Genomic DNA, 27,866 nt, shown 5'->3' with positions numbered 1-27,866 from the left:
AAAGCGACTCCTCTTTGTGCATCTGCAATGGAGGCTGAGTCATTACCATTCATCATCAGCCCGGCTGGTGTGTTCATTCTGGTGACAGTTGTTTTCGGGAGAGAGGACAGCTTTTGATGCTTTTTAATTCCTGAAAATAAAAGAAAAAAGGGCTGTCAAGGTAATAGGCATCCAGAGAGGCTGACTGAAAACAGTGGGTAAGGAAATAAATTTAAGTCCCAGGGAAATGCAGCACAGAAGGGAGCTGCACAATAACCAGGACAGCATGGCTTGCTCCTTCATGTTTCTGAAGGAAGTGGTAAATGGCTAAAACTTCCCATGCCTGATTTACAAATGAGTTCCAATTGCAGGACAACACATGAAAGTTAGCATTGCTGTTGCAGGGTATTTTCTCCAGGTTTCTTCCTGCTAGGCTGTCTGTCTTGTTCTGAGTTAGTCATATATGTATGTGTAGCATCGTTCATCTTGCAACTTACTCGAATCAAGCCCAAAAAACCTCCTCAGCAGCAACAATGAAGCCGCTTCTGGCCCATGCCGGTCCTCAGAGACTGACATGCTCCAACAGCACCCTGGGGCAGTTTAGCCATGGACTTTATAGGGGCTCAAGATTTCTCCCATCCACCTCCTGCTGTTTCAAGGAAACAATACGGCGGCAGCTGCCTATTGCCGGGAGCGGCTCTTGACGGGAAGTTTTAAGGCAAGGTACATCCTGTGACTGCCTTTCCTTCAGCACTTCTCCTTTCCCTCACCCCCGGCAATCTTCTCACGTGTTCACCCTGCCAGGCTCTGCAAGCTCAGCAGTTTCCAGCTCTGACCCTGGCAGGCAGCACCCCAAGAGGTGCTGTCCCCATGTGTTGGCGTCCCCTCCCTCCAGATTGATGCTTCTCCTCTGCAGCTTTCATGTCCCCATCTTGTTATTCCTCTTCTCACACCCTTCTTTTTCTTACTGATCCCTTCTTCTGCTCTGTTTTCCCTCATCACCCTGTAATGGCGTTTCTCTCTTTTTACCACTGTCTTCAACTACTCACCACCATGGCAGGAGGGCCTTACTGAGGCAGAGGGATGCTCCTGTTGAGTGCAATAGGGTGCAGCTACCACCTAGAGATAGTTCTTGCCTGAAGAAATCACCTCAAATAAGCAGGGGAGGAAAAAGGGTGAGGGGGGGAAGTCTAGAAAGGAGAAGTAACTTCCCCAAGCTTGTCCAGCGGGGCCAGAAACAAGTCCTTTTTCTTACCCATTGAGCCAAACTGTTGTCTTTACTCTGCAGGGACTTAAACAAGTGCAATTTTAAAGCAAATCAAAGCACAAGAGGGGCCTCCTAGGAACGGAGTTCCTCAAGGAGTCTTGCTGCTGCAGCAGAGGAACAATCAGGCAGTCAAGCCCCACCAAAAACCAGTCCTAGAAGGCTCTTGGCTTTGGCCACATCCATCTAGGAAAACACAGTTTCCCAGCCCTGGCAAGGAGCAGCCCCCAGGTTGTGCAGCTAAGACACCCAAAGTGACAGCAAGGGAGAGGCTTGAGCTCCATGGGATGTAGTGCCACTTCTCAGGGACTGGGAGGCATCTTACCCTGCACCCATGGGAAGGCTGTGCATGAGCTGGGAAGGGGTTTTTCACCTTCCTATGATGACCAAAGTGCTGCCACAGGATTTGCTACATGAACTAATGAACATAGCTCTAAGGCCTGGGTTGGAGTTAGGTCAGGCACTCCAAATAGACCTGTCCCATCTTCTGTCTTGTCTTCTCCATCTGGACTAGTTCAAGCTGTGCACTGCCTAAAAGACCAGCCGTCTCCATTTTCAGCCCTGCAGAAACCCACTGCTAGAACTTTAAAAAACCCCAAACATAATAATTAGAGATGAGTTCATTATATCTGCTTGTGACCCATCTACTGGAAGCTGTAGCAAACACTGCTGCTGTGCTGGGAGTTTTGCTTTCAAGGGTGTGGTGACACATGCAATTACTAGACTGAGTAATCAAAACTCGGTACAGGTTTACTGTCATAACACACAAACTTCTGATAGCAGAGATATGAGGGACTACCGATGTCAGGCCCCACAACTGTATGTGCACACACATGCACATGAACATCCCCGAGTGGTCCGATGAAGTCAGCAGAACTGTGCAAGGCTCAGACACTACCTGAAGCCTACATGTATTTTTGTGCAAGTTTAGAGTAAGTTAGTTTGTAGGCAAGGTCCTCTCATAAATTGAGAGACCTGACAGGAAGGAGTCAACTTGCTTTACAAAGTTCAGGAAACACAGTGATGGAATGAACCAGTATGATACAGAATTAGTAGTGACAGAGATACTCGGATAATATGCCTATTATTGACAGACAGCAAGTTTTACATTGATGTTCATCTGTTGTTCACCTGATCATCAGGAAGGTCCTTGGGCTTGATAACGCACCAAGGACAGTGACTTGGGAAAGCCCAACTGCAAGAATCACATCCCTGCTAGTGCATCTGCTCATGGGACAACTGGTGTCACCTATGAATTTACAGCTTGTCCACACATCCATTGCCATGGGTGACCTCGGCATGGGTGAGAATGTGCTGTCACTGGTGCCATGCTAAATAAAAACTAAAACCCCATGAACGCATGGCACTGAGAGAGCCTGGGGGGTTACTCTGGTCAAACTGGTCCTGGGGTGAAAGCGAGCTGCTCTGCAGACAGAGAAGGGGGAGTTGTTCCCTGGCTCTACCTCTGCCACCAGAAAGGATTCACATTCATATGCAAACCCCTACACCCCGGGCTGACAGGGCTGCCGCTGCGCAGCGGCATTCCCAGCGACAGGGCAGGGTGCATTTTAAGCCCGTCCTGCCTGCCTCTGCTCTCAAAATCAACTTCTCTCTCAGCAGTTAGGACACCCCACCTCAAAACCCATCTCAAAAGGCTGGCTGTAAAAACAAGAAGCGTTATTCATATGAATGAGACTATTTTCGTAAGTGCAGATGCGGAAGCTGTTACCACCAAAATGTTTAGGAAACCGGTGAAAGGAAATAGTCGAGCTGTAGCGTAGGAACCAGTTCAAGCACTCGGCTCTGGCTGCTCCCCGAGCCGCGTCCTCGCCACAATGCAGCACGCCCAAGAAGATCAGACTGCATCGGGAGAAGAAGATGATGCCTTTGGGGAAGGTAAAGTCAACCTTTATTAAACTAATCCTTCTCCTACTCAGACTAGAGACCGGTTTCTAGCTTGGGTGGTATTTCTTGGGTAAATCTGAAGTTGTCTATGGGCTCCAAGGTCACAGGGTGACCAGACTTTCTTTTTCTCCTAAGAGAATGGAGAACAAAAGCTTCCCAGATACAATAAAAATAACTTCCACACTGGTTCAGCAGCTTGCTTCCTCAGCAAGGAGGTTACTGCAGAAGAAGAAAGCTGGGGGGACACCAAGTGTGTTTTCTACAGTGGCTGCACTATGCGAAGTAGCACATTGGGCATTCAACACTGCAGGTGCAGCTGTTGTTAAAGTAAGAGGGGCTCTTTACAGGGGCTAAAGGCGACTTGCTGCTTAAATTATCCAAGCAAAATTAGCCTCCTCCTCTCCGACCGCCACAACTCAGGGCACAAAGCAGGTGCCATAGTTTCTTATCCTTAAAACTGCATCTGCTGACACTTGGTTCCTCACTGCTTGTATCCTGTGCCGCCATTTACATGTGTACCGAGTGCTACCATGTCAAAATAGCAGAGACGCAGATAAGAGGACCCAGAGGAGGAGGAAGAATCTGGCCCATGGTGTCTAATTTCTGCTGCTGCTCCCCTTTGCACTCGAGTGGGGGGCCGGGGGGAGAACTTGCTCATGCAAATCTTCTCCCGGCCCCCAGCCCTCTGCAGTTTCCAAGGGAGTTGAAGGCACAAAGAGCTGCCTGGATCTGCTCCAAAGACTGTGAACCTTTAAACTCACTTTCAGCACAGCTTCAGCAAACCTCATTTAAACAAAGCTCAGCTGCGGTTGGTATGGAAAACTTAGCAGTGAATAGTGCCAAATCAAGTTATCTGAGCCCCAGTGAAAGGCATCAACACAGAAAAGAAAGCAGTTTCAATGAGGTACTGTCTGTACTCAAATACATTTCTCACATATATATCCCCCACTCCTCACCCTGTGTCCTAGTCCAGGCTCAGAAGGGCAATGGATCTGCAAAGAGGAGAAGTCAGAGCATTTGCATTCAGGAAAAAATCCAGTTGTCCCAGGGAAGACCTGATGCCACTGGGCAAATCAACTGGCGTTGAAAGTACCCTGTTGCATTCCCTGCATGCTGCCCCCACACAGGTGGATGCTGCTTCCCAGGACAACTAGCCGCATGCTCTGACTTGATACAGACATTTTCAAGTGCTCTGAAGAGCCAGTGGAATTTAGAGTACATAGCTGTTTCTGAAACCTCTGGCCTATGTTCTTAATCAGAAACGTAGGAGGGAAGGAGAGGAATGTGTGCAGGTTATTTGACATTTATATTGTGTTATCTGAAGGGAAAGATACAGCACCTAAGAAATCCTCTCCAGCCTCTCAGCTAAGTTGTTTCTGGCAGGGCTGATCCAGCAACAGCTAGAGGAGGCTAGCTTTTCAAAGGCAGGAACATTTTTAAAACCTCTCCATGACCCTGCTTGGAGCAGGACGTTGGACTAGATGACCTCCTGAGGTCCCTTCCCACCTGAGTTATCCTATGAGCCTATGAGTTGGTGACAGCCTCTTCAAGTCATCTGCATGTAACTGGAAACAAATCTACCCCAGCTGCTCTCTCGGCCAAAAGGTCTGTTGGCTCCCAAACCTGCCAGCTGGAAAGCCCAAACAACACAGGCACAGTGCTAGTCTTCCCCTTCAGCCCCCTCTCCTCTCTCTTGAACGGGTTAGCAGGGAAACATTAACTTTTTGGCTGCTATTTCTGGAGCGCTGTTGACCCTGGACAACCCAGCGGGCTCCGCTGGGCTGGGTGGGATCCGAGCAGGGAGGAGCAGAGCCTGTTGCGATCACAGGGCAGCCCCCACCCTGCTCACGCTGCAGAGACCTAGGCGCCAGCCAAAACTTAGTCGCAGATTTTCAGGCCAGATGGAGGCGTTTGTCAGGTGCGGAACTCCCAGCTCAGCACAGACCACAGCTCTTAGGGTGTGGGCTGTTTTTTTTATTTTCCACATCCGGCTTGATTTGGAAACCAGTGATGGCAGATCTCCCGTCCACCTTTTTAACTTGTCCCAATGCTTAGCTACCATCACAGTTAAAGATAGTTGCACTGTATTTCTTCTAGTGTTGATTTGTCTAGGTTTTTGGAGTTTGTTGTCCTCTTGTCCAGGAGAGCAAAGAACTCACTAGTGCTTGTACATATTCATGTCTCATATAACTATCCACAGACTGTATTCAGACTGCTCTTACCCTTTGCCAAGCTGACTGTTACCAGATGACTGTTTCTTTATAAAGTGCAAGTTTTAATCTTCTAAGCATCTTCATGGTTCTTCTTGAGACCAGTCCCTTGGGGATGTGGACAGCAGCATGGAGCCCACAGCCCCAAAACTGTTACACCAGGGACAAATCCAGAAGTTAGATGATCTGTTCACTCATACTTTATAAATATATATATCAGGATCAGTTCAAGGATCAGTTAATATGTACAGGGACTGCTTGAGTCCTTTTGGGTCCCAGCATCACATGAGCATTTCCTCTTCATCAGCTTTTCCTCTATAATCCTCAAGTCTTTCATTGTCAAAATTTCTCAGGACAGGGTCAATACTATCCCATAATTATGGCTTATCTCCTTTGCTCCTGTCTATGCCCATACTAAAAACAGGTGAATGAGCTCACTTTCTCAAGTAGCCTGTTCTCATAGTGATTTACCACTTCCCCAGACATTGTGCCATCTGCATATTCAGTCAGTCGCAGTTTGAAGTTCCCTTTCAGGTCATTGACATAAAAAGAGTTAAATCTCATAGAGACAGAACCAATCTGCGCAGGTCCTCGCTAGAAACTGGCATCTCTGATGATTCCTCAGCTGGGTTACATCTGTATTCGGACTTGTTTCAGATCCATTCAGCATGTCCCAAATTGATCTACTCCATTTCAAGCTTCTTGGTCAAGATCTCATGCAGTACCAAGTCTTATTTCTTACAAAAGCCCAAGTACACTCTCAATACAATTATTTTCTATAGAACCCTAATGAGTGCCACTGATTGTATTCCATCTCCTTTAATTTTGCTTATATGACTCCTACATCAGCTATTCCGTAACGAGGCCAGGACCACTGCCAGGCTATCGCATTGTTAGTGACATAACATTAACTCGTAGCTCTCTGGAAATCCTCTGGTGTTTCAAGTTTTTTGAAAAATCAACAAAGAGCTCCTTGACTAGCTCTTTTCAAAGCTACAGTTTAAATTGTCCTTTGGGAAAGATAAAGGGGGAAATATTTTCCCATTGATATAGACCATAAGCTGGCACTGATATTTTCCCACGTGCAAAGAAAAACATTTGTTGAAAACTTCTGTATTTTCTGCAGCATCATTGATAATACCACCATTTTCATCTACTTTTGCTCCCATAGCATCATTTTTCCTTACTGCACATTGAAATCCCAAGTCACAGAGCTGGGTGTGACAAAGTATACTATACATTTCTTCACAAAAAATCGGGCTGACTCTTGCAATAGGTATTCAAAGCCTGAAAATATTAATCCGTAAAGAAAATCTGTTAGCTAATTTTCTTGTTTTCTAATGACAACCTTGCACTTATATTGTGCTGTCTCCTTCAAAGGATCTGCAGAGACTGTGCGAATGACTGCTTAGGTTCAGTGAAGCGCAACTCCTTCTCGTCTGCAACGCGGCCATTGTTTAACAGGGCACAGCTGTAGTATGCAAAAGTTTAGAGAAGGAACTATTTTAGTCTCTTGAAAGTACAGGCAGTGATATGTTTTGTTTCTTTTATGGCCTTACTATGTTAATTCAAGGCAAGTAACTTCAGTTAGTCTCACACCTGTGTTAGGTCGAAATACCTACTTTGGGGAAAATGCATTTTAATTTTTAGTGACTCTGAGTGCCTGAAATTCTGAAGTTATGTTTCATTAAAAAGAAATCACTTCCACTAGCACAAAGGTTCCCCTCATCACTGCAGCCAAACAGTCGTGGGTTTTCCTTGGGTCTGTCTAAGCTGAGGAGCCAGAAAGGCTCCTGTGGCTCCCAGACCCAGGGAGGGAGGGAGATTTGGGCACAAGTCAGCTCTCTTGGCAGACTCCGGTTTCTCCTGAGAGGAGAGCTGACTGCTCACACAGAGGCATGATGCCACTGCCCCAGCACAGCCTCTGACCAGGGCTGGGAACTTGGCACAGCAGGAGCTCCTAGATCAATGCAGACACATCCATGCACAGAGTCTGCAAGCACTCAGCAATCATGGCAAGCATATGGGTCCAGGCATTTCACTGGCAGTGATCAACATATTCAAACTGAGAATGCATGGGAGAAAGAGGCATTAGACTGTGATTTATTGCACATCTTCTCATACAGCTGCTCCATACTGACCTCTCCTCGCATCTCCATTTCCCACCTCCTGTATGTGCCCTCTGGTTGTACCTGCATTAACCAGGACCTTCCTCTCAGGCCAGAGTTGACACAGAATCCCATCCATGTTTCCAAAGTAAAAAAAGCAAAGCTGTCTTGTTCATAATGTTCAGTAAGTAAGTGCGTGCTCCAGTTCAGTAGACCAGAGCCCCACTTTAGATGGTGCACTGCATGGTGTCAGAGTCCCAGGGCCCCCTCCTTGCCCAGGACTGACGTGCTGCTATGGCACACAGACATGCTCCAGCACTGCCGCCCATCAAGGCTCCCAGTAGAACAGTAACTGCATCAAACTTTTAAGGTATGCTTCAAAAATGTACCAGATGCCTTTACATCCTTGTAAAGCCTGCCTGCCCTTTTTAAGAGAGAAAAGAATTTTAGCTGTGGGGTTTGGGATCAGCTTTGAAGCTTAGCTGAAACGAAAGGTAGCTGCTCTTCATGGTTATGTGCACCGCCTGGTGTATTGTAACATCGCTGCTGATGTTAGAGAAAAATGAGGATAAAGTCTTGGATGTTAACTTAAAGTGGAGACATGCTCTTTATTCAGCAATAATTCAGGTTAAGCAACCTTTCTCTTCCCCTAAAGCAATACAAGACACTATGCTTTCCTCGGCCATACAGCTGCAGTGACTTGTCTTAAAAGTCACGTGGGAAGATCAATGTCACAACTTGTCTGTGACCTACTGGACCAGGCTTCTTTCCATGCCATAGCTAGCCAGCCATTCACCCGCTACTGCCAGCCTCGCTTTGGTGGGAGCCAGCAGTGGCCCCTCCCCACAGAGTGTATCAAACTGATGCAACTTTAAGCAAATTATGTCTTCTAAGGATATTCATGTGTATATATCAGTATGACATTCCAGTGGATGTCTACCTCAGAGACCTCTACTTTTCCAGCATACGAGTGCCTAATATCTGAGAAGGCTGTAATAAAGGTGAGCAGCCTTGCAATGTATTAAGCATGGGAACTTCTCCTCCCTGACTCCTGGGAGACTATGGATCATTGTCCTGAAAACGACTACAGGTCCCACCAGCCCTGCCTGTCCTTTTGGCTTATCTCGTGTTCATGGAGATGGGGAACACGGAGAACACGTGTGCTGTACTCATTGTGGCCCGGAGGAAGGGAAGTCCCTTGACTTCATCACCAAGGCAACAGTGTCTGCTTCAACCAGATAGATGGATCGTAGTAAGAGACGTTTGGCCTATAAACTCAGATTGAAGCACCTTTCTCCAAAAGCATGGCAGACCTACTTAATGTGCAGGACAAGGATGGTGTGGAAAAGAGGGTGCTCTCTTATGGAGCATTTTTGCTTATTCCTGTTTACGCTAAATGCTTTGCTCACCTGCTTCTCGCAGCTGCTTCTTTTTGGTTGTGGTCCATGGGCAGAGACAGAGTTATGCAGATGGGTGAGAGAGCTTTTTGTGGTCGGAGGAGTCAGTGTGAGGCACCCATCCCCACCCGGGTGCCCCCACACTGACCCACCCGCAGTGCTCCAGCCCCCCAGCACTTCCAGCTGTCCTGGGCAGCTGGAGGGCTATTTTTAACAAGGCATCACACTCCATAGTTGAAGCAGAAACGATTGAGTCCGTGAGGCCTGAAATTAAAAAAAGATTGACATGAGAGGCACTTTCTGCTTTGTTGTCTCCCTAATTTTTAATTAAAGATCTTTGATCTTTTTGTTTTTTCCTTTTCCTTGTCTTGAAGGCAATATGTTTGGTATGTATTTGTTGACAATATTTCTAGATCACTAATAATGACAACAGTGAGGGGAAAAAACAGGTCAAATAATAAACAAGTGGCATTTAACCAGCCCTCAGAGAAAAGAGGAAGGTATGTGCAAGCTGGAGAGAAACCACTGATTAGGTGTGCTGGGGCCACCTTCTAGGCTTTCAAAACAAGTGTCTCACCAAAGGCTGAAGCAAAACTGCCTTCCTTTGCACCCTTTTTCCCCCTCCTGTTTTCAGACAGTGTCTTTACAAAGCTCTGTAAAACACAAGCTTTTTGGCATCCAGTCCCATCATTAAAGTCACAAAATAAATGTGACTTGGCTAGCATGAGCTGGTGGCGTAAACAACTTCACTCCTTTAACAATTCGAGGCACAGCTCAGCCGCCTCTGAAATGAGCTTCCGCCTGCCTGGATGCTATAACCAAAGCCTTGTGGTTGGTGTACCAAGGGTGTGACAGTCACAAAACAAGCGGGTCAGGAAGTGCAGAGTTAAAAGGCAAGGAGTGAAAAGAGTCTGTGAACATGAATTCAAGAGAGAGGGGAGAGTAGTCAAGCACTTGACAATGTCACAGAGGCACTAAAAAGTTGATGGTGGGATGATTTCCCGATGGTAGGATTTCTACTGTATCTCAGCATCGCTTGGGGGGTGAGGGGTGTTGTCAGGCCCCACAGACTTTTAAACCATATTGCCTTGATCTGGCATCTAAGAGCAGGGAAATTGCTTGAAGAGGGGTCCCCCTGTGGCTGCCACCTTGCTTGCTCACTCCTTCCTTGCTGCTGAAATTCACAGCTCAACCTACAGACCTTCTGCCAAGGTGGGGTGGGTGTGCACGTATGCATTTGCACACCCCAAAAAAGATCGAGTGCGAAGGGTGCAGGAAACATTTACACTGTGAAGAGTCATTGATATTCCTGTGTCTTTGGCAACTGGATAACAGGTGAAGCAAAATTGCTATGGAAATCCTGAGCACAATAGGCTTAATGCTGTGTAACTTATGGGAGCCGATGTTGGCTTATGCTGGTTTAGTTGCAGGTAGTCTGGGAATTGGAAAGTTCAGAGACCCAGAGCTTGGAAATGATGCCTAGAGTTCAAATAGTTGCTAAAAAGATGGAAAGACAAAAAGTGAGGTGGAAAGAAAGGAAGCCACAGAGAGAGAGAGTGAGAAAATAAAGTGGGATTTTGGGGAAAGTCCCACTGCGACCTAGCCCCTGCCCAAAGAAACGGCAGGGGATAAACACATCTGGCTGCACCCAAATTGGGGCAGTTCAAATCATCTCTATTCCAACCTTCTCAGATATTTAGGGTCCTAACTCCCCAAGCTTATAGTCAATAGTGAGTGCGTGTCTTGTGTGTGTGAGAAGGAGGGAGGGCAGGGATGGAAATGAGAAGTCCCTCCAGGTGCCAATTCAGAGCACGGAAATGGGCATCCTTTGCTGCTGGAAGACCCTGGCTCTTTCCCTGCCTGTGGCAATCCACTGCTGCTAGCCTGGCAGCAGTGGGCATGCGTGTGGCTAGTGCCCGTAAGGCAACATGCATGTCCCTAGGGGTGGCTGGTCCCCAGGCAGGGAGGCAGATCCACTGCAGGAGCCAGGTAGACACATCTTTGTGATAGCAGGTCCCAGCTAGGAAGCTCTGCAGCAACTGCTTACTATGCTTGTACTTTGCCTCTAAACAGGACTCAGGAGGTGAGGTACTGCCCACACAGGCCTAGGGTTAGGTTCCTCCGGTGCACAGCGGTGCTTTTAGTTATGCCCCACTGGGAAAACTGCCTACACTTGCTGCTGGCCTGTTGCACCGCAGTGGGGGAGCTGAGTGCCCAGGTTGCTCCTGCAGCATCATTCACCAGATCCATGCCAGGACAACACCTGGCTTTTACTGCCTACGTCATGACATTGCATAACTGCCTTGGGAAGCAAAACCCAAAACTGCCCCAAAAACTCAGACAGAACTGTCTGAGGTGCATGTAGCATTGCACACAGGGCTTGCAACATGTCCCCTTTCATCATGTCAGGCTGCTCCCCAGGCCAGCCCTGCCTTCCTGCCCGCCCTGTGCCCAGCCCAAGGGGAAGTCACCCACAGTGATGAGCTTTTGTGCAAGTGATCCTCTCTTCATGTGGTGCAATACCGGAGTGGAGAGCCCCCTGGGCTCCCCTGAGGAGCGTACATATGGTTCGGGAGCTGCAGTGCTGAGTGGTGATCTGGGAGCTTCCCTGGAGGGGTGTCAAGAGCCGCCTGCAGCAGAAGAGAGAGGGACAGCCTCTCTGAGGGACTCAAGGGGATGGCTAAAAGCTCTGTGGATATATTGTCATTACCATAGACATTAAGTTTTCAAGGATTCCTCCAGGAGCCTCTTGGAGATGAGCCTATAAAACCTTACATCTTTGCCTTACAGCTCTCTGAAGTTTGTGATTAAGATGCTGGTGGCTATCAAGGCTGGCTAGCATTCACGCTCAACGGCATGAATGGATCTTCATTCGCATCCTTCTCACTTTGTGGTAGCTCAGGGCAGTGGAAAAGCTCTGCTGTGAACATGGATACGACCTACAAGACACCATGTTCATTTCAGCAGGGTGGTTGGATTTGTGTAGAAGTGCAGTTTGCCAGCTGACAGCTCCCTGTAAGTTTAGGAGTCCCGCTCACTGCGTTTTCTCACTCGAGAAGGAAGAAGAAAAAGATAGGACAGAGCCTCGGTAATGTCACAGAGCTAACAGAGGCAGCACTTAGCAAATGAGATCTTTTTCTGTCTCAAATATCACCAGCAGATAAGAGGTCACTGAAGTTTCTTAATGGTGGTGTTGTAAAGAGCAGAACGAGCACAGCCTGCTTCCTCTAGGGCACCCCTAAGTTCTTGGGTGGCATCTGGAGAATCTGTCTGATTTATAAACAGAATGATTTGGGGAATTTGGGTTATATCAGGACTGAAGGAGTGGATCATAATGTGCACCTTCACACTGAACTAATGGATTTCCTTCTCTTGAGGGTCTTGGAGAAAAGAGAGATTTTATAGATGTGGATAGATTTGAATCTAGATCGAATCTGTGACATCCTCCTACAAACACATGCAAGGAGTGCCATGCTAGCAGTACTAGCATACATTTAACAAGTGAGGCACATTTTTTATGGGGAGGGGTGGGAAAGTTGAAAAGGGTCCATATAAAAATATTCTCAAAACAAAATGAAACCATAGGAGGAGCAGAGCCCTCCAGCACTGCTGAGCTCAGCTCTGGAGTTGGATGGCTATAGCTTTTTTTTTCATTTGCCTGTAGAAAAGCAGGCAGATCGGGAGGTCCTGATCTGCTCTGCCTCTTCTGTTGCTCTGGGGAGCTTCCTGCCCTTTCCATTCCTGATGCCTGTTGTGAGCCAAGGAAGAGTTAGCTTAATCAGCAACACCAGCCACTGATTAGTGCCAAGTTGTTGTCATTAATCACTTCAAAAATCACTGTGCTGAAAATAGTACCCAGGGTCAGATGTTCAAAAACTGGCATGGTTTAACTGGTGTCATTTAACCTCAGTCACAAAGCCAGACCACACCCCTAAAGAAACACAATTTATTTGCTTTACATTACATATTATTTGTGATTTTTTAATTCAAATCCACTCACAGCCCCAGTGATGTGGCACAAAACCTGCTCTTCACCTTTCATAGAGGGAAAGACTGCTACGAGTGGTTAAACACCTCCAGGTGAAGGCAGGCTGGACCAACAAGCAACCTGTATCCCCCCCAAAGATGCATAGGGGTACTGGCCTGGGGGTTTGGTCGTGAGCTTCTCTGTGCTGTGAACCCCCCCTCACCTTTGGAATCTCAGTCCAAATATTTGGCAGATGCACTTGGGGCTCATTACATTACAGAGGCAGCGTGTTCATTGCGCTCCCCCGAATGGCATTTCATGTGCGCTGCACTTGTTTTATATTTGCTATATTTAAGCCACAGAAATATGCACTGATGAGGAAAAGAGGGCTGTGGCGGTATCCTGGAGGCAGGAAGGGAATGAAAATCATTTCTCAAAGCTGCAATCCTCTGTGCAGAACTGTGGCCCAGGAGAGGAAAGAAGCACGGTCAGCTCGGGTCGTTGGCCACACTGAGGACCTGGCTGGGTCACCCATACTGCTGTCCATCTGGAAATGATTTCAGGGCAACTCTGGTTTTATAGTAGCATAGCTGAGGATGGAAATTGCTTGGAGCCTTTGCCCCAGAGGACTCTTCCTGGGTTTCTATTATGAAACTGCCACGTTAGGATCATGCAGGAATACAGGTGTGCAGCACTGAAGGGTTTGTAGATGGCACTTGATTTAAAAACTTGTCTGGCATTATTTGCTCCTTTCTCTCCACTCCAGCCTTTTCATCCTTCTCCTACCTGACCATCATTTTCCTCAGACCATGCTCTTCATGCCTGCAGCTCCTCCCCATTTTGCCGTGACCTGTGGGATGTGCTGAGCAGGAGGAAGGCAGAGGCTGCCTCTACGCTGCTGCTGGAGGGCACAGCAAGGCAGGCCAAAGCCCTGGGTGCTTCCAACCCACTCATGGACCTAGGGTACCTTTGGTTGTTGCTAACACATCCCACAGTGTCTTGCCCCATACAATAACTATCCTTCATGATCCTTGGTCCTTTCAGGCCAATTACCTGCTTCATAGCATGGGGTGGATGAGGATGGGGCTGGCCCAGCCATGCCCAGGACTGCTAACCGGAGTGTGCACAGTCATGTACAGAGAAAGGCTTTCTCCTCCTCTGTGCTTCAGAGCTTGCCCAAAAATTGCCTCTCAAGTACAGGTGAGGCTGCAAGGAGAGTCTGGAGGTGAACGTGGGCTGGGTTCACATTTTAACTGCAGTCCTGATGTAGCCAGCAAGTTTCAGCAGCAGGCATTACTGCCTGGTAATGTGGGTAGAGATGGCATCAATCCCTAAGAGACCCCCCAAACACAGTGGGGAGCTCAGCCCGCTGTCATGACGGAAGATGAAGTTTGTGGCAGGGAGCCCAGCTCTGGGCACTTGAGAACCAAGAAACAGGAAAGAACCAAGAGATTACTTAAAGATTCAAGAGGATCCCAACAAGGAAGCTGGGGTCAGATTAACTTTCTGTCTACAAAGCTGAATCCTTTCCTAGAGATGGTCTAACAGGGCCTTCTTGATCTTGATACATGTTGGTTGTACTGGGAAAGGCAGCCCTGAGCAGGTATCTCAAGTACTGTGTCCCACTCTCCACACTCCTTCAAGCAGGGTGGGAGAGAGGGTTTCGAGGCTGTCCAGCAGCAGGACTTCAAGCCAGCCCATCAGCATGGAAGAGGTTGTCTGACAGCCACATTCCCAAAAAGCAGGCCGACAGTGCCATACCTGTCATTTCAAATCTCTGATCAGTACTGTAGCTTTGATCATCGCATTGCGTAGCTGACTTCCAGCTGTACAGGAAAGTAAAAATAAGTTTTCAGCAGTATTTCGTGTGCCTTAATTAGAAAACAAGGAATGCTCTTCAAAAACAAGAGAGGGAAAAAAATAAGGCTAGAGCTGCAGTACTAGACATGCCATCCACACACTTGGCGTGCACTTAAGAGTGGCTCAGCCGGCCCTGGTTGCTAAGCAGTCTGAGAAACTGGAATGTGCTGCTCCCTCCAACCCTCCATGAACATTGCCACCCAAAACCTGCCCAGAAGCCGCATTGGGGCTGATTTTGAAATGAGGACAGTTCTGGGGGGAAAAAATGCAATTGGTGTCTCCTTCATCCTGCTCCCACAAGTTATATATGTGAGGGCAGGTAGAGTGTATGCTTGTGCATACTCCTCCCAAAGTTAAGTTGCTATCTTCAAAATGCTGCCAGAAGCACAGGCCATCGATGGGAAATATTCTTGCTCTGAAGGTAGCTATCTCAGACCACCACAAATGCAAGACCACCACAAATGCAGCAAGGTGAGACAAAGAAGAGATAAAAGAAGGGTTACTTACGGAAAGAGTTATCTCTTGCAGTACATTAAAAGCTAAAGGCAACTCCCCTTTCTATCACAAACCCTCTCCCCCCACACCCATAGCTGTTCCTTGGCATACCAAGTGGGTCCTGACCACCATGACCCAGGGCACAACCACTGCATTATACTTCAGTCATTCTCAAAGATCCAGTTGCGCTGAGCATCTGGCCACAAGTCCCAGAAAATTGAATCCGTTCCTGAATCACTGCAGAACATCAGCTCAAGTAATTTTTTCCCAGAAAGTGCCCTGAGGGCTGCAGGTGGAAAGCTTTGCAACAGCAACATCAAGAGAAATGAGGAACTTGGGGGTGGAGCAGCAACACAGTGATCGGAAGTAAAGGGGGGGGAAATGATTGCACAGTGGTCTGAGGATGTCAGCAGTGAAAAACAAGTGGCTATCAAACTCTTTTAGAAGGAGAGCAAGAAGTGTTACAGGATGATGATGCACGCAAGCCAGATGTGCCAGGCAGGCTCAGCTGACAGAGAAGGTATAAATATGGGAGTGGAGTCAACCCAAAGAGCAGCACGGGCAGGATGTAGTATAGAGAGTAGGAGAGTTGTGGCAACACTTAAATATGTTTAGCTGGAAAGAGTAATGGTGAACTTGTGTATGGTCAGCAACTTAAAGTTCATGTCTTGCCCAGATTGCTCACGGCTCTTGTCTTTTATGGCTCCCATAAAAGCCTTTCCAAGTGATGGTTCTGGCACCTGCCATGCTCCCCACTCTCAGATATGATCATTCACCTCTTTTTTTGGACTAAGGTCCCCAGGTAAGAGCACTCAGGTTTGCTACCTGTGTTCCCACAGAAGGCTTGCCTGGGTGTGATACCTGCTGGAGACATCCTGTGGGGTGTCTGTCAGCGATATGAAGATGCCACGTGCTTCCAGACACCTCTTTCTGAGCAAGGGAGTTACACGGAAACACAGCAAAGAGGAGTTACAACAGAAAAAGCCAATATACAAATTGTCTTCCTTAAAGGCTAGGGCAGGCCTGGTCTACCTCATGCATCCAAAGCTCAAAGCCATGGTCTGCCCACCCATCCACCCACCTCCTTTGGCCTTTCGCTTGATTTGAACATGCTAACGAGAGACCTCCATGCGACTTGCTATCTGCATGGTCCGCTGAGCATTGCCACCCACCACCAACCCTCACTTTCAGGTGAATGAAGCCAGCCAAGACTGGGCTAAGTCTTTGTATCTGCATAACAGATGCACAGTAAGCAGGGAAACTGCAGCAATATCCCACATTTTCACGGGGCTCCTCACAGAGTCCTCCCGCAGAGTGTCTTAGGGGGGAAAGAGTTTCCCCCAGACCTCTGTCCAAACTACCAGATCCTGCTTCCCATTTCCAGGTTTCTCTAGATATGTCTGCAAGGGACCTGGAAGCCAGGGGGTCCTCCTGCTCTGCTGATTTGGGGGATTCAGTGGGCTGGAGCCTGTGGGGTGATGGGAAAAGTGAAGTACTTCTCATTATATCCACCCCCCAGAGCGATGTGTAACTGATGCATATCAGCCAGAAAATCCTGCTCAGCCCTTGCGAGAAGCCTTCCGGGTGCCTGGGAGGAGCAGAGCATTTAGGTATTCTCAGACTATAATCTCTTCTCTGATAATCCTGATTTACTCTTTGGCCTGAGAGCAAAGGCTAACAGAAAGCAAAGTGCTCTGGCAAAGCACGGCAGGTAATTTAGGAACCCTGGCTTAGTTGTCTCAGGTATAAAGTGGGGTTACCATTGCTGGGAAATAGTGTTTGTGGAGGTGCACTGGAGCTGGCAGGGAGATGGAAGGGCAGCATAATTGTCAATTTCTGGTTTGGAAAGGTCAGTGTTTTCTGGAGACAAAGCTAGAATCAGCTGTTGTCACTTAGAAATTTCACTGGGGACATTCATGCTGACCTATTTTTAACATAACAGCAGATTACACTGCAATACAGTGAATAATTTATAGGAGTAGTAGCATGATCACAGCCACAATACAATGGCAGCTTCAGTTCCTGCCTAATTACGGAGGGAGGCAGAGCTCTCTGGCATTTTCCACTGAATTAGCAAAACAAGACACACGTGGAATGACTGACCCGAGCCTTTCAAAAGCATGTGTGTCAGGATGAATACATGTCCGGAAGGACTAAGTGGGGCAAAGTTTTTATCTAGAGCATCCGTAAATCTACTCAGTCTTCCAGCAGTTTCGGCGAGCTACAGCAATGGGAGCAGGAAAGTGGGAATGTGTGTAGGGCTGGGGGTGACAGAGAGAAGGAAGTCAGCTTTTTGCGTTTGCTATGCAAAACTATATTGAGAAACCAAGAGAAACAGCTCATACATCCCTAGCACATGTATTTGCATAGGATAGAGAATATTTCCTTGAAAGAGGAGGCTGCAAATGAATGAGGTATTTGCATCTGCAACCTTAAGTTCAAAAAATCTTCTGCAAGATAAGACCAAAAGGGCCAGAGGGAATTTGTAACATGGGTTACACACAGAGTAATTGCCAAGAACTACTGTAGGAGGCTCAAGGTTGAAGTAAGATGCTGCATGCAATTAGTATATGGCACTGAAAACCTTTAACAAATTAACCAGGCTTCCACAGTGAGAGCTGCCACCCCCTAAAAGGCTGAAATGGACTCAGAAGCATATTAAGTATGCATGATGAGACATTTATAGCTTTCAGCATTGCCACAAATATTCCCTCTCCTCTTCCCCTGGCATTCCACAGCCCGAAGCATACAGCTGCTTTTTCCAGAAAGCAACTTCTCCGCCTTGGCCTCAAGAGTTCATGTCTTATGTGAAAGACATGAAATGGGGGCATAGCCGATTCAGTCAGAGACATAGAAAGGTCACCCTAAAAATTTTGCCTTGGAGCTACAGCAGTAACACTGTCTTGGCAGCGGCCCCTACACTTTTCCCAGTGGAGAAGTGGGTGCCTCTGGAAATGCCACCACCATGATTGCTGTAGAGCCCATCTGAACTCAGAAACCTTGGAAACGGCCTGTAGACCTCAGAGGTCTGCACACCAGTGTGAAGACCATCCTTTTCTGCTTTTACTGAATCTGGAGCCGTTTTCTCTCATTTCTGCTTCTTAAGGCTACAGGGTGCTGTTTATTTTCAGCATCCAATATAAATAACACATGTTCATTATTACTGCTGAAAATTACTTAAGATGATAGGTCAGCTGGAATTGGCAGCTTGGATTTTTTTTATTCAGTGAGGGGTTTTTTTTCCATGCACAATGCTCTGTGAAACCCCAACTTTTCTTCTTTGTTGTCATTTCCTAAACTTCTCCCTACAGTATCATCCTCTGTGTGACAGGTCTGGTGCTCCAGGAAAAACATTTCCATTTGAAAGGGTGAGTCTAACAATCCTGACCCGAATGGGGAAAGATATAGGCATATGGGGAGGGTACTGGTATTGCCACCTCAAGCCACATTTCAAATTGTGGCTCTTTACCAACCCCACAGACTTGACAGGGATTCCCTCTGCCCCCCCTCCCCAAAAGAAGCACTTCCAGCTGTTTCAGAGGCACAAGGAAGAGCTCGTTGAAGGGCTCTGCAACAGCTTTAGATGTTGGAATAGCAAATACAGAAAATACGACATGGGTGTTTGGTACTTCTGTTGGGTGATGGCTGAGGTAAAGTCCGGTATGAAAAAAAGGCACAGAAGAAGTATTAAGGGCAGCAATAAACATACACAGAATCCTTACCTCTATAGAAAGATGTATTTATAGTAAATAGGACTATACATTTTTTGGAAGGAAGACTGAATTTGAAGAAAATACCCTCCCAGTCTCTGGGAAAATACACCATTCCTGCCTTTTTTTTTTTTCCTCGGGTTAATACAGGAGAGATGCTCAAAGGAAGAAATGCAAGGTCCAGTCATTGCACTGTTCTTTCATTTACATTCGCCTTAACTGCTGTCTTCAGCCCTCCCCACAGCCAAGTTCGGAGCCGGCTTTGGCACACACTGCTGAAGGCAAGGGAGGCTCCCGCGAGTCGCCCACCGGCCACTGGCCACGGGGACCCCGGGCCCCGCGCCGTTCCCCGGGGGAAGCACCGGAGGCGTTCCGCGGGTGTCCCACCATCCGGCCAAGCCGCCCCGAGGCGACAAGCGTCGATCGAAAACATGGAAGAGCCCCGTCGGCGCGGCCGCTCCCAACAAAAAGATGCAGAGCCACCGCCAGCGCCGGCCCCGCCGCATCCCCCCGGGGCGAGCTGGGGGGGGGCGCCCGCGGGGGACCCCGCACCCCTCCGCGTCGCCCCGCGCCGTCCGTGGGGGACACCCCACCCCTCCGCACCGCCCGCGGGGGCGGGCCGCGGCCGCGCATCGCCGCGCACCAGCGCCGCCTCCTCCTCCTCCGCCTCCTCCCTCCCGCAGCTCCGCAAGGAAAAGCCGGCAGCGGCTGCGCTCGCTGCTAGAGCGGCGGTGCGCTGCGAGGGGAGACGGGCTGCCCCCGCTCCTCCTTCTTTTATTTTAATTTTATTTTTTTAAAAATTGTTATTAGCTATTACTAGTTTTCTGGCTGCGGGCGCTGCGGCCGGGGATGGGGCGCCGCGGTGCCCCGGGAGCGCGGGGCGGCGGCGGGCGACGAGCGGCGGCGTCCCGGGGCGGGCTCTGAGCCGCGGCGGCGACCGGCAACCCCGCCGGCACCCACAGGTACCCGGCCGGGGTCGCGGCGGGGCGGGCCGGGGGCAGAAACCCGCGTGGGAAGGAAGGGGGGTTCCTGCTCCCGAGGCCGGGAGGTGGCCGAACTGAGCCCAGGGGCTGCAGGGCGGAGGAGCCGCCGTCCCGTCCCCTCCCGTCCCGTCTCCTCGGCCGCCGCCCCGCCAGCCGCGGGGATTAAGCGGCGACGGGTTTTTGAGGAGGGAAAAGGGGCTTCGGTGGGGCTTCTTGTGTATGGTTTTAGACTGGGAATGTGAAGAAAATCTTGGTTGTGGGTGTTCGCTGAGGGATATGAAAAGCTGTGCGGGGGAACTGGTTTAATGTTTTCTCATAGCGCGTGGAAGTGCTTAGCCTGATTTCTTTCAAAAAAAAAAAAAAAAAAAGCAAGCCTTGGCGTTTCCTTAGGTCTTGTCTTTCTATTTCCAGTGAGCTTTTATGGTATTACTGGTTGGAGGAAAGCTTAGACCCTCGTAAGTTCTCCTTTCAGGCTCTGGCTCATTCCCAAGAACTGATGCAAACACATTACACACTGGCATTGCACTTCAGTTTACCTTTGAATGCCCTGGTGACAAAAGGTCATCCTAATCCTATGACTGATCTTTCTATCGCTGTGTTAACTGAGCATTTTGCTGTCTCTCATTCAAAGTTTCGAAAAGGTTTCTGGAAACTCCGTGTGTGCGTTTGCGTGCGTGTGGCCATTCTGCCTTTGCACTCTTTTCATCCATCTCCCTGGGAAGAGCTGAATGGATTTTCAGCGTAATCTCTGCGTTCATTAATCTGGCCGTGCATTCAGCCACGCTCATCTTAATTACCGTGTTTGAGCTGCTGTCACGCAGCTGGAGCCCGGGGCAGGGAACACACTCCCAAACAGAAACATTATCTTCATCTTCTCCACTGGCTAATTAGGTTTCACAAGCATCCCTCTCCTGAATAAACAAGAAGTGGGAGCATACCCAAACAGGGGTTTAAGGAAGGAGGCAAGAGGAAGGTGTCTTTCCTGGAAGGTTTTCCTGGGCTCGCTGCCCAGCCGTCTCCAAGATCTTCACACACTGGGAAGAGATATAATGGGATCTGGTTTATTGTGGCCAGACTTGAGGAAGGTATCCACTGGAACGGGCTAGGAGCCCTGCTTTGTAACCATAACAGGCAAACATGACAGATTGCTCCACACTTACTTAAATGTGGGTGGGTATATATTACACAGTGGGAGTCTAAAGGCAGCAAAATCTTCCATAAATTCAGCATTTTTCAGTCAGTAACTAAATCACTAGGACAGTCACTTAAGATGGTGCCTGTGCTGCTTGCAAGGGCAGATAAGCACTTGTGCAATGTGGACTTTTAAAATCCCAGCATCCATAACCTGATGCCAGTTTAACTTTTGATATCCATGCAGCATTTCCTTGAGAAGGTGTGGGCTTTTGGGTTTTATTTTGTTTGTTTTTCTTTCTAAGAAGTAACAGGTTGAATTTCTTTCCAGGATCCTGCCTAAGGAACAGAGCAATTAGCTTTTCTATGTCTCTCTCTACTCTTCTCTAGAATGACAGTACCATTACATCTTGGAGGTATTTCTGTAACAGAATTAATATTTCTTAAACACTTGGGAATGTGTAAGGGGAGAAGTCTGTGGTTTGTGAAGGAGCATCCCTAAGTGAGAAGGTTGCTTTACCTCCTTGTGATCTTGAGGCACATGATCATTTTATTCACCTGTATCACAGAGCAAACACTCAGGGTAAGAGCGGTACAAAGCACAGCCTCAAAACTCACAGCAGCACGTTCATGCACCATGCAGGGTTACCTTTTGCTCTTTGATATTTTTAAACCTGAGCAAGCAGGAAGGTAACTTCCAGACAAAGCACGCTGCTGGGAAAGGTCCGGTGCTGGGGGAAGCCTCCTTCCCCGCTGGGAAGAAGTGGGAGTGAGAACTAAAGGGAGCATTGGCTTTTTCCAAAAAAGGGATGGCTGGTCTGACTTTTTTTTTTTTTTTTTCCTCGTGTTATACATGTGGCAGTGACAAGCTGCTCATGGACAACCCACTTACTGGGGTAGTTTTCATCAGTCAAGCTAAGCTGCAAGCAGCAGGGAGACAGGCAGCTTGTGTCTGTGGCTGTTCAACCAGCACAGAGCATCAGCTGCAAGCAGACAGGGAAGGAAGTGAGGAGAGCGATGCCTCAACCATCCTCCTGGCATGGGCTTGTTAGAGAGGACCGGGACATGAGTCAGTGTCGGATAGGGGCCTGTCGCATCACTTCTAAGCTATGTGGTTCCTGGATGACTCCATTAACAAAATGGGAAGAAACATGGTTATTTTCCTATTTAGCAGGAGCTTGGAGGTCATTGTTTTGTTCACTCCACTTCCAGTGCTTGCTGCTCTTCTGGCAGCGAGCTTGTTAAAGAAGTTTCTCAGTAAAAGATTTTCAAAAATAATCAGCAAGAGCATGCACTTTTTTCCCCCACCAGTTTTGCATAGATTGTGTCACTGACTCCAAGATGTGCTTGTTCTTTTAAAAGGCAGAGAGAAAGAATTGTGCCCACTGTGAATTTAAAATCAAACTTAAAGTCTTTTGACAGCAGAAGCAATTTTGTTCCAGGGGACTTAACAAACCGTGGTGGCTCCCCTTTGGATGTGCAACAGTGTAAACGAGAATGTAATTTCCTCCCTGTGGCAAAGTTGCCAACATCTTTGTTTCTCTCCCTGTCCTTAAGGCAATTTAGTTTAACTAGAACGAGGCAGGAGGGCAGTCTGTGCGCAGAGGAGCCTGGCAGCTGGAGGAGGAGTGGCGGGATGGGCTTTGCCAGCTCCCCGTGAGAGGGCTGGAAGGAGAGCGGCAGCAGGAGCCAATCGTGGATGCAACAAACCGGATCATATTATATCTCTTTGCCCAATGTCAGGAATGGTTTAGCTAAGGCTGGGCAGCCAGCTCACTTTGAGCCCCAGGACTGTCCTTCCCTGCATACCCCAAATCAAAGAAGAAACTGCATATTTTCGTGGCCACAGTGCTCAGCAGCTTTATTTTTGCTCCTCGGTGCAAATGCTGCCCTGTCCCTGGCTTACCTGCACCCGGGTGGGCTGTGTGGCAGGGCTAGGACTGGCTCACTCCTGTCCTGTCCCGTCCCACAAAGCTGGTGCTGTGGGTCCTGCTCCAGGCAGATATTTCCAGGAGAAAAAAAGCAGCAGGTGCCACGTAATCCTCTCCAGGAGCTGGTTTTACCCCCATTTGGCAACCTAGAGACAGCTGCCATGCTAAAACCTGGTCGAGCATCCTCCTGTGGGTGAGCACTGCTTGTATGCTTCCTGGAACACCTTGAGCTTTTTTTTTACTGCAAGTGTGCAGCAGTTCTGTCTCAACTTTCATAGACTCATAGAATGATTTGGGTTGGAAGGGACCTTTAAAGGTCATCCAGTCCAACCCCTTGCAATAAGCAGGGACATCTTCAACTAGATCTGGTTGCTCAGAGCTCCCTCCAGCTTGATCTTGAATGTTTTCGGTGATGGGGCATCCACAGCTCTGGGCAACCTGTTCCAGTGTTTCACCACCCTCCCTGTAAAAAATTTCTTCCTTATAACTAGTCTGAATCTACCCTCTTTTAGTTTAAAACCATTACTACTTCTCCTGTCGCTACAGGTCTGCATCTAGGAGATTTGGATTCAATCCCCCAAGTTTTGGCTCTCCGACTCTAGCTTTCAAGTATCTTTGCTGCTGGGTCTGGTGCTGTTGGGAAGAAGGGTTCCCCCCCTCCCCAAACATGTCCAGGTTAATTAGGGAGTGCTAGCGAGGCTCCAGGAACCGGTTCTATCCCATCTATGATCAAAAAGCAGGTCCCAGTACGCACTGCCCTGCTCCCTGGAAGGTGTGGAGAAGAGCAGGTTCCTTTGTGCTCTTGAATTACTTATTGGCAGCCACAAGCACAGACCTTGCCTTGGTCTTTGCATTCAAGATCTGCACCCAGTGGCCTCAATATGAAGCGAGTCTTCTAAGTGATGTTAGAACTGTTTTGTTTTGTTTTTTTTCTAAAGTTGTCTTTTTCTGCTGTGTTTTAATGTTACAAGGGTATCCTGTAATTTTTACCCCCCAACCAGCACAAAAGAAATGAGGGATTAGCACAGAAGTATGCAAGCATCTTTCTTCTTTTCAATGAGAGGAACAAATTGAAGCTGACAGTTCCCTGGAACCAGCGCAACACATGAAGTAGTCACAATAATACATTTTATCTTCCAGCCCTTTTTAAAGCATCAGAAGCTCTCCAGTCTCTGATGCCTCCAGTAAGCTGACCTTGGCTGGCAGAGCCAGCCACCTCATTACTGCTGTCCCATTGCTCACAGCCTGCCCTCTCTCCCAGCCCTTAAACAGCCTGATTAGCTGCAGCAGCTAGAGCTTCCCAGGTCAGGCAGCCTGCTGGTAACCTTTCAGTGACACTAGATCTGCTTCAGATAATCCCTTCTGCAAGAAACCATTTATTTTTTCTTAATTCAAAAAACCCATTTAGTGGCAACACCCAGAGATTTGTCAGACTTGGTTTTATCCTGAAAACATCACCAACAGGAAAACTTCAAGCCATCCGTCAACTCCAGAAAGCAGTTGCAGCAGAGAACATCTATCTAGTCATCACTGAGGTTCTGGTTTTAGCTTGTGCCTTCACCTCTCCAAAAGACCAGGCTAGACTGACCCTATCTATTACTATTTAAACCTTTCTATTCGAGTGACCAAAGGAAGGAACTAATTTACAGTGAAATCTGTTGGAGATAGGCAAATAAGCACCTGCAAATAGCTGTAGGAGGTTCAACAGATGGGGCAAGATTGAGCACAGCAGCTTCCTTTCTCCCCAAGTTATCATCTGTCTGAGCATCCAAACCAGCTTGATTTGTCCCTTAATGAGGCGTCTGTCTTTCTTTGTCGAATTTATCTTGCATCTGCTAGAAGAGTGAGGCAAAACAGAGATAAAAAATATGGTCTGTAGTGAACACACCCATTGAGGATGCCTCAGAAGTCTTGGGGAGAGGGGCTTGTGCTTGGGGCTGAGGCGGTGGCACTGCTCCATGGTACTGCTGCAGGCAGGCAGGTAGGGCAGTCAATGTAGCTCTGTATTCAAAGTCTGACAGGCATTTTCTAATCACATAATATGATAGAAAGGGCCTTTTCCATAATTAAGAAACTTGACATCCTGTGTTGGTATTTAATTTAAACATGTTTGAGTTTAAAACTTTAATTGTGGTACAGAAGTAGGGGCGTATGTTACAGCTTTGTGCAGTAACATCCCTGCAAGTAGTCTTTGGCCAGGGAGTCTCCCTGACTATGGAGACATCTTTTTCTCCACTCATCCCTGCAAGCATCGCTGGATTACGGTAGCAACAGCTATCCCTGTGCACTTTCCCAACCATACAGGCACGTCTGTGGGTGACGATGCTGTTGAAAAAATGCCACTGCTTAATTAAGTGTATAATGTGTCAAGTCCTGCATGACTAACTGCCCTTTCCGTGTCTTGTTCAGTACATCTGCAAAATACCATTTTGTTAGTTCAAAGAAGGACTTGGGTTTTGGCACAGCTATGATTGTGGGATAGGAAGCAATTGGCTGTGAGGTGCTCTTTGAACCATGAGGCTTTTTCCTGAATTCACTGTAACACCCGCAGCCCACATCTATTTAGATATACACAAAATCTTGTGAATAAGAGTAGACATTCACTAAAGTAAACGGATATGAATGTTTAGTTTATTAGATGTTCAGATTAATAAAACCAAGGGCTGGAAATGCTCACTACATCATCTGTGCTACATAAAACCAAACTGAAGCCATATTAAAAATGCTAAGATGTCAGCTGAGGCTGGAGAATAATCAGCTTAAAATCCTGCCAGCCCTATACTAAGGTTTTGCTTTCTTTGAAATCAGAGGGAGACGTTGCCGTCATCTCTCCAGATGGCAGCTGAACCATAAAGCCTTGTTTCCATGTACGCAGGTGCTGGACTGGAAGTGCTTGCAATATATTTGATTTCCGTACCCTATGCTGGAAGCAGAAGCTCCCTGAAGGTTAGACGGCTTTTCATCTGCAGTTATCCAGCAAGGAGTTGCTTTTTCCCCATTCTTTCCTGGTTCTACCCTTGAAAAGAAAATAATCCCCCTTCTTCCTAGTAGAGAAAGCACTGGTGGATCCAGCGTAACAGCTCCTATGTGAGCATAAACCGAACGCTGTGTGCATGATTTTTGCAGCCACTGTATTTCTTGTGGGCATGTCACACAGCCACCAGGTGAGGAAGACAATTGCTTCCATTGGCAAAAGTGCAGAATAGTTTTCCATAATCATATAAAGCCATTCTATCCTCCTTTTCCTATACCCAGAAATGACAGTCAATTACTATGATGTGAATTGGAAAATGCAGAAATCTCAGCAGAGAAGGAAAGGAGAAAAGAGTGGGATGGCAGCAGAGGACAAGCCTGTCATTAGCCTGCGATGGCCCTGGTGGGTTTTTCCTTTAAATGGCAGACTGTGGAAAAGCGGGGCTGTGCCGAGATGTGTCCTGCCTTAATCTGTGCAATGAAAAGTTACGCAGGATAATTACCTTGTAGTTCAGTGACAATAAATGCTGTTCAGTCCACGCTCGGTTTATCTGTAGTATCTCTGTGTCTAAAGACTCAAATGGTAACTAATCCTATAGCATGTCTGGAGGGTTTGATGTTTTAAACTCAAGATTTCTATTTTTAATGTTCACTACAGAATAAATTTACCAATTTAACCTGATTAGATCTACTTATCAGATATTTAAGGTTTTCATCAGGTTAACATTGGCTGTGACAGTAAACTATGGGCATTTGGGATTGTTCTCAGGCACTAATGGCAACAGGCATAAACCAGACCATATCTGTGGCATTAAACTCCCCTCCAAAAGAGGGAAGCACATGAAGACTGCTTCGGGAATGGTGCTTGGCCCACACCACTTCCTGAACCGTGCCTGGTGTGTTGGAGAGTGCTAACTGGCCCAAGCCAAATCCGTGCCAGCAAGTGATTGCTCAGGCAGTGGAACCTCCTTTGCCCCAAAGAGCAGAAAGCCCTCGCAGTTTCAAGAGGGAACAGCTTTTCTATACCAAGAAACTCGATAGCTACTAAAATGAAATGTGGTTTCAGAAAGCAGCAGCAAGGATAACAGTTCTCCATAAAATTCTACATATTTTTTTTGAGTGGTTTCTGTAGACACTTGTGTGTCTGTAAAGCTGTCCTGCTTTTTGCACTGGTGGGCTGTGACTGCTCCATGTAAAACATCAGCGTGGGGACAGGGAGATGGGATACCCGTGCTTCCCGGCAGTCCGCACATAGCAATAACCTTTCTGGTGTTGCTCAGCTGCCCCGTTGGTCATCGGACAAGGTTTTCCAACAGGGAGTCTGCCTAGCACAGACCCCCCCCTTACCCCTTTATCCTGCGTGAAATACCTTTCAGCTGCTTTTTATAGCTCCTTTAATGATCCTGGCTAGAGAAGATGGTGGTGGTTTGGGGGAAGTTTAAGCTATTGATGATATTAGATGTGCACTGTTGCCTCCTACGCCTTTGAGAGTTTTTAAAATTTAAAAGATTTTAGTCAGAAGAATAATAACCTCTTCCATAACTTTAAATAAAAGTTTTAGAAGTCATATATGTTAAGATCTTCTTTAGCATGAGATTCAAGTTTTGAATTTAAATGAACCAAAGCCAAGAGACAAGACAGTTACATCAGAGCACGCAGCCACTCTTGGTTGTGCATGGACAGTGTTCAACCACTTGATGTACTAGAAGAAAGCTTCAGACACATGCTATAGCCAAATATAAATGAAGTAACACAGGACTTTTATGGCAATGCTCTTGAAATGGCCACACTTGTGAGGTGCCAAAAAGATTAAATACATCTGTTGCTGCAGTACTCACATCTAGGACAAGAATGTCCAGCTTTAGAGATCTCCTGTCCTAAAACATGTAGCGATGCATCTTCAACAATATTTTAGTGAGCAATGTGCCACTAAGACACCCGTTGAAATAGAAC

At 47.5% G+C, this 27,866-nt stretch overlaps 1 protein-coding gene across 3 annotated transcripts in view; it reads left to right on the top strand.

The window, feature by feature from the left end:
• Positions 1-2,879: 2,879 nt before the first annotated feature.
• RIPOR2 (RHO family interacting cell polarization regulator 2) overlaps positions 2,880-27,866 on the top strand; it is a 69,267-nt gene continuing 44,280 nt past the window's right edge. The window contains exon 1 of one of the 3 annotated variants that reach the window (XR_012623171.1): positions 2,880-3,139. Coding sequence is in view for 2 of the 3 variants with exons in the window: in XM_074823382.1 (XP_074679483.1) it covers positions 3,079-3,139 (61 nt within the window). In the remaining variant the exon portion in view is untranslated. The remainder of the gene's footprint in view (positions 3,140-27,866) is intronic. The other 2 variants (XM_074823382.1, XM_074823373.1) reach the window with 2 other exon arrangements.

This window comes from Strix aluco, chromosome 1 (assembly GCF_031877795.1).
Source record: "Strix aluco isolate bStrAlu1 chromosome 1, bStrAlu1.hap1, whole genome shotgun sequence".
Classification (NCBI taxonomy): domain Eukaryota; kingdom Metazoa; phylum Chordata; class Aves; order Strigiformes; family Strigidae; genus Strix; species Strix aluco.
Note: the sequence above shows the minus strand (reverse complement) of the source record. Positions and strands in the feature narration are given on the sequence as shown.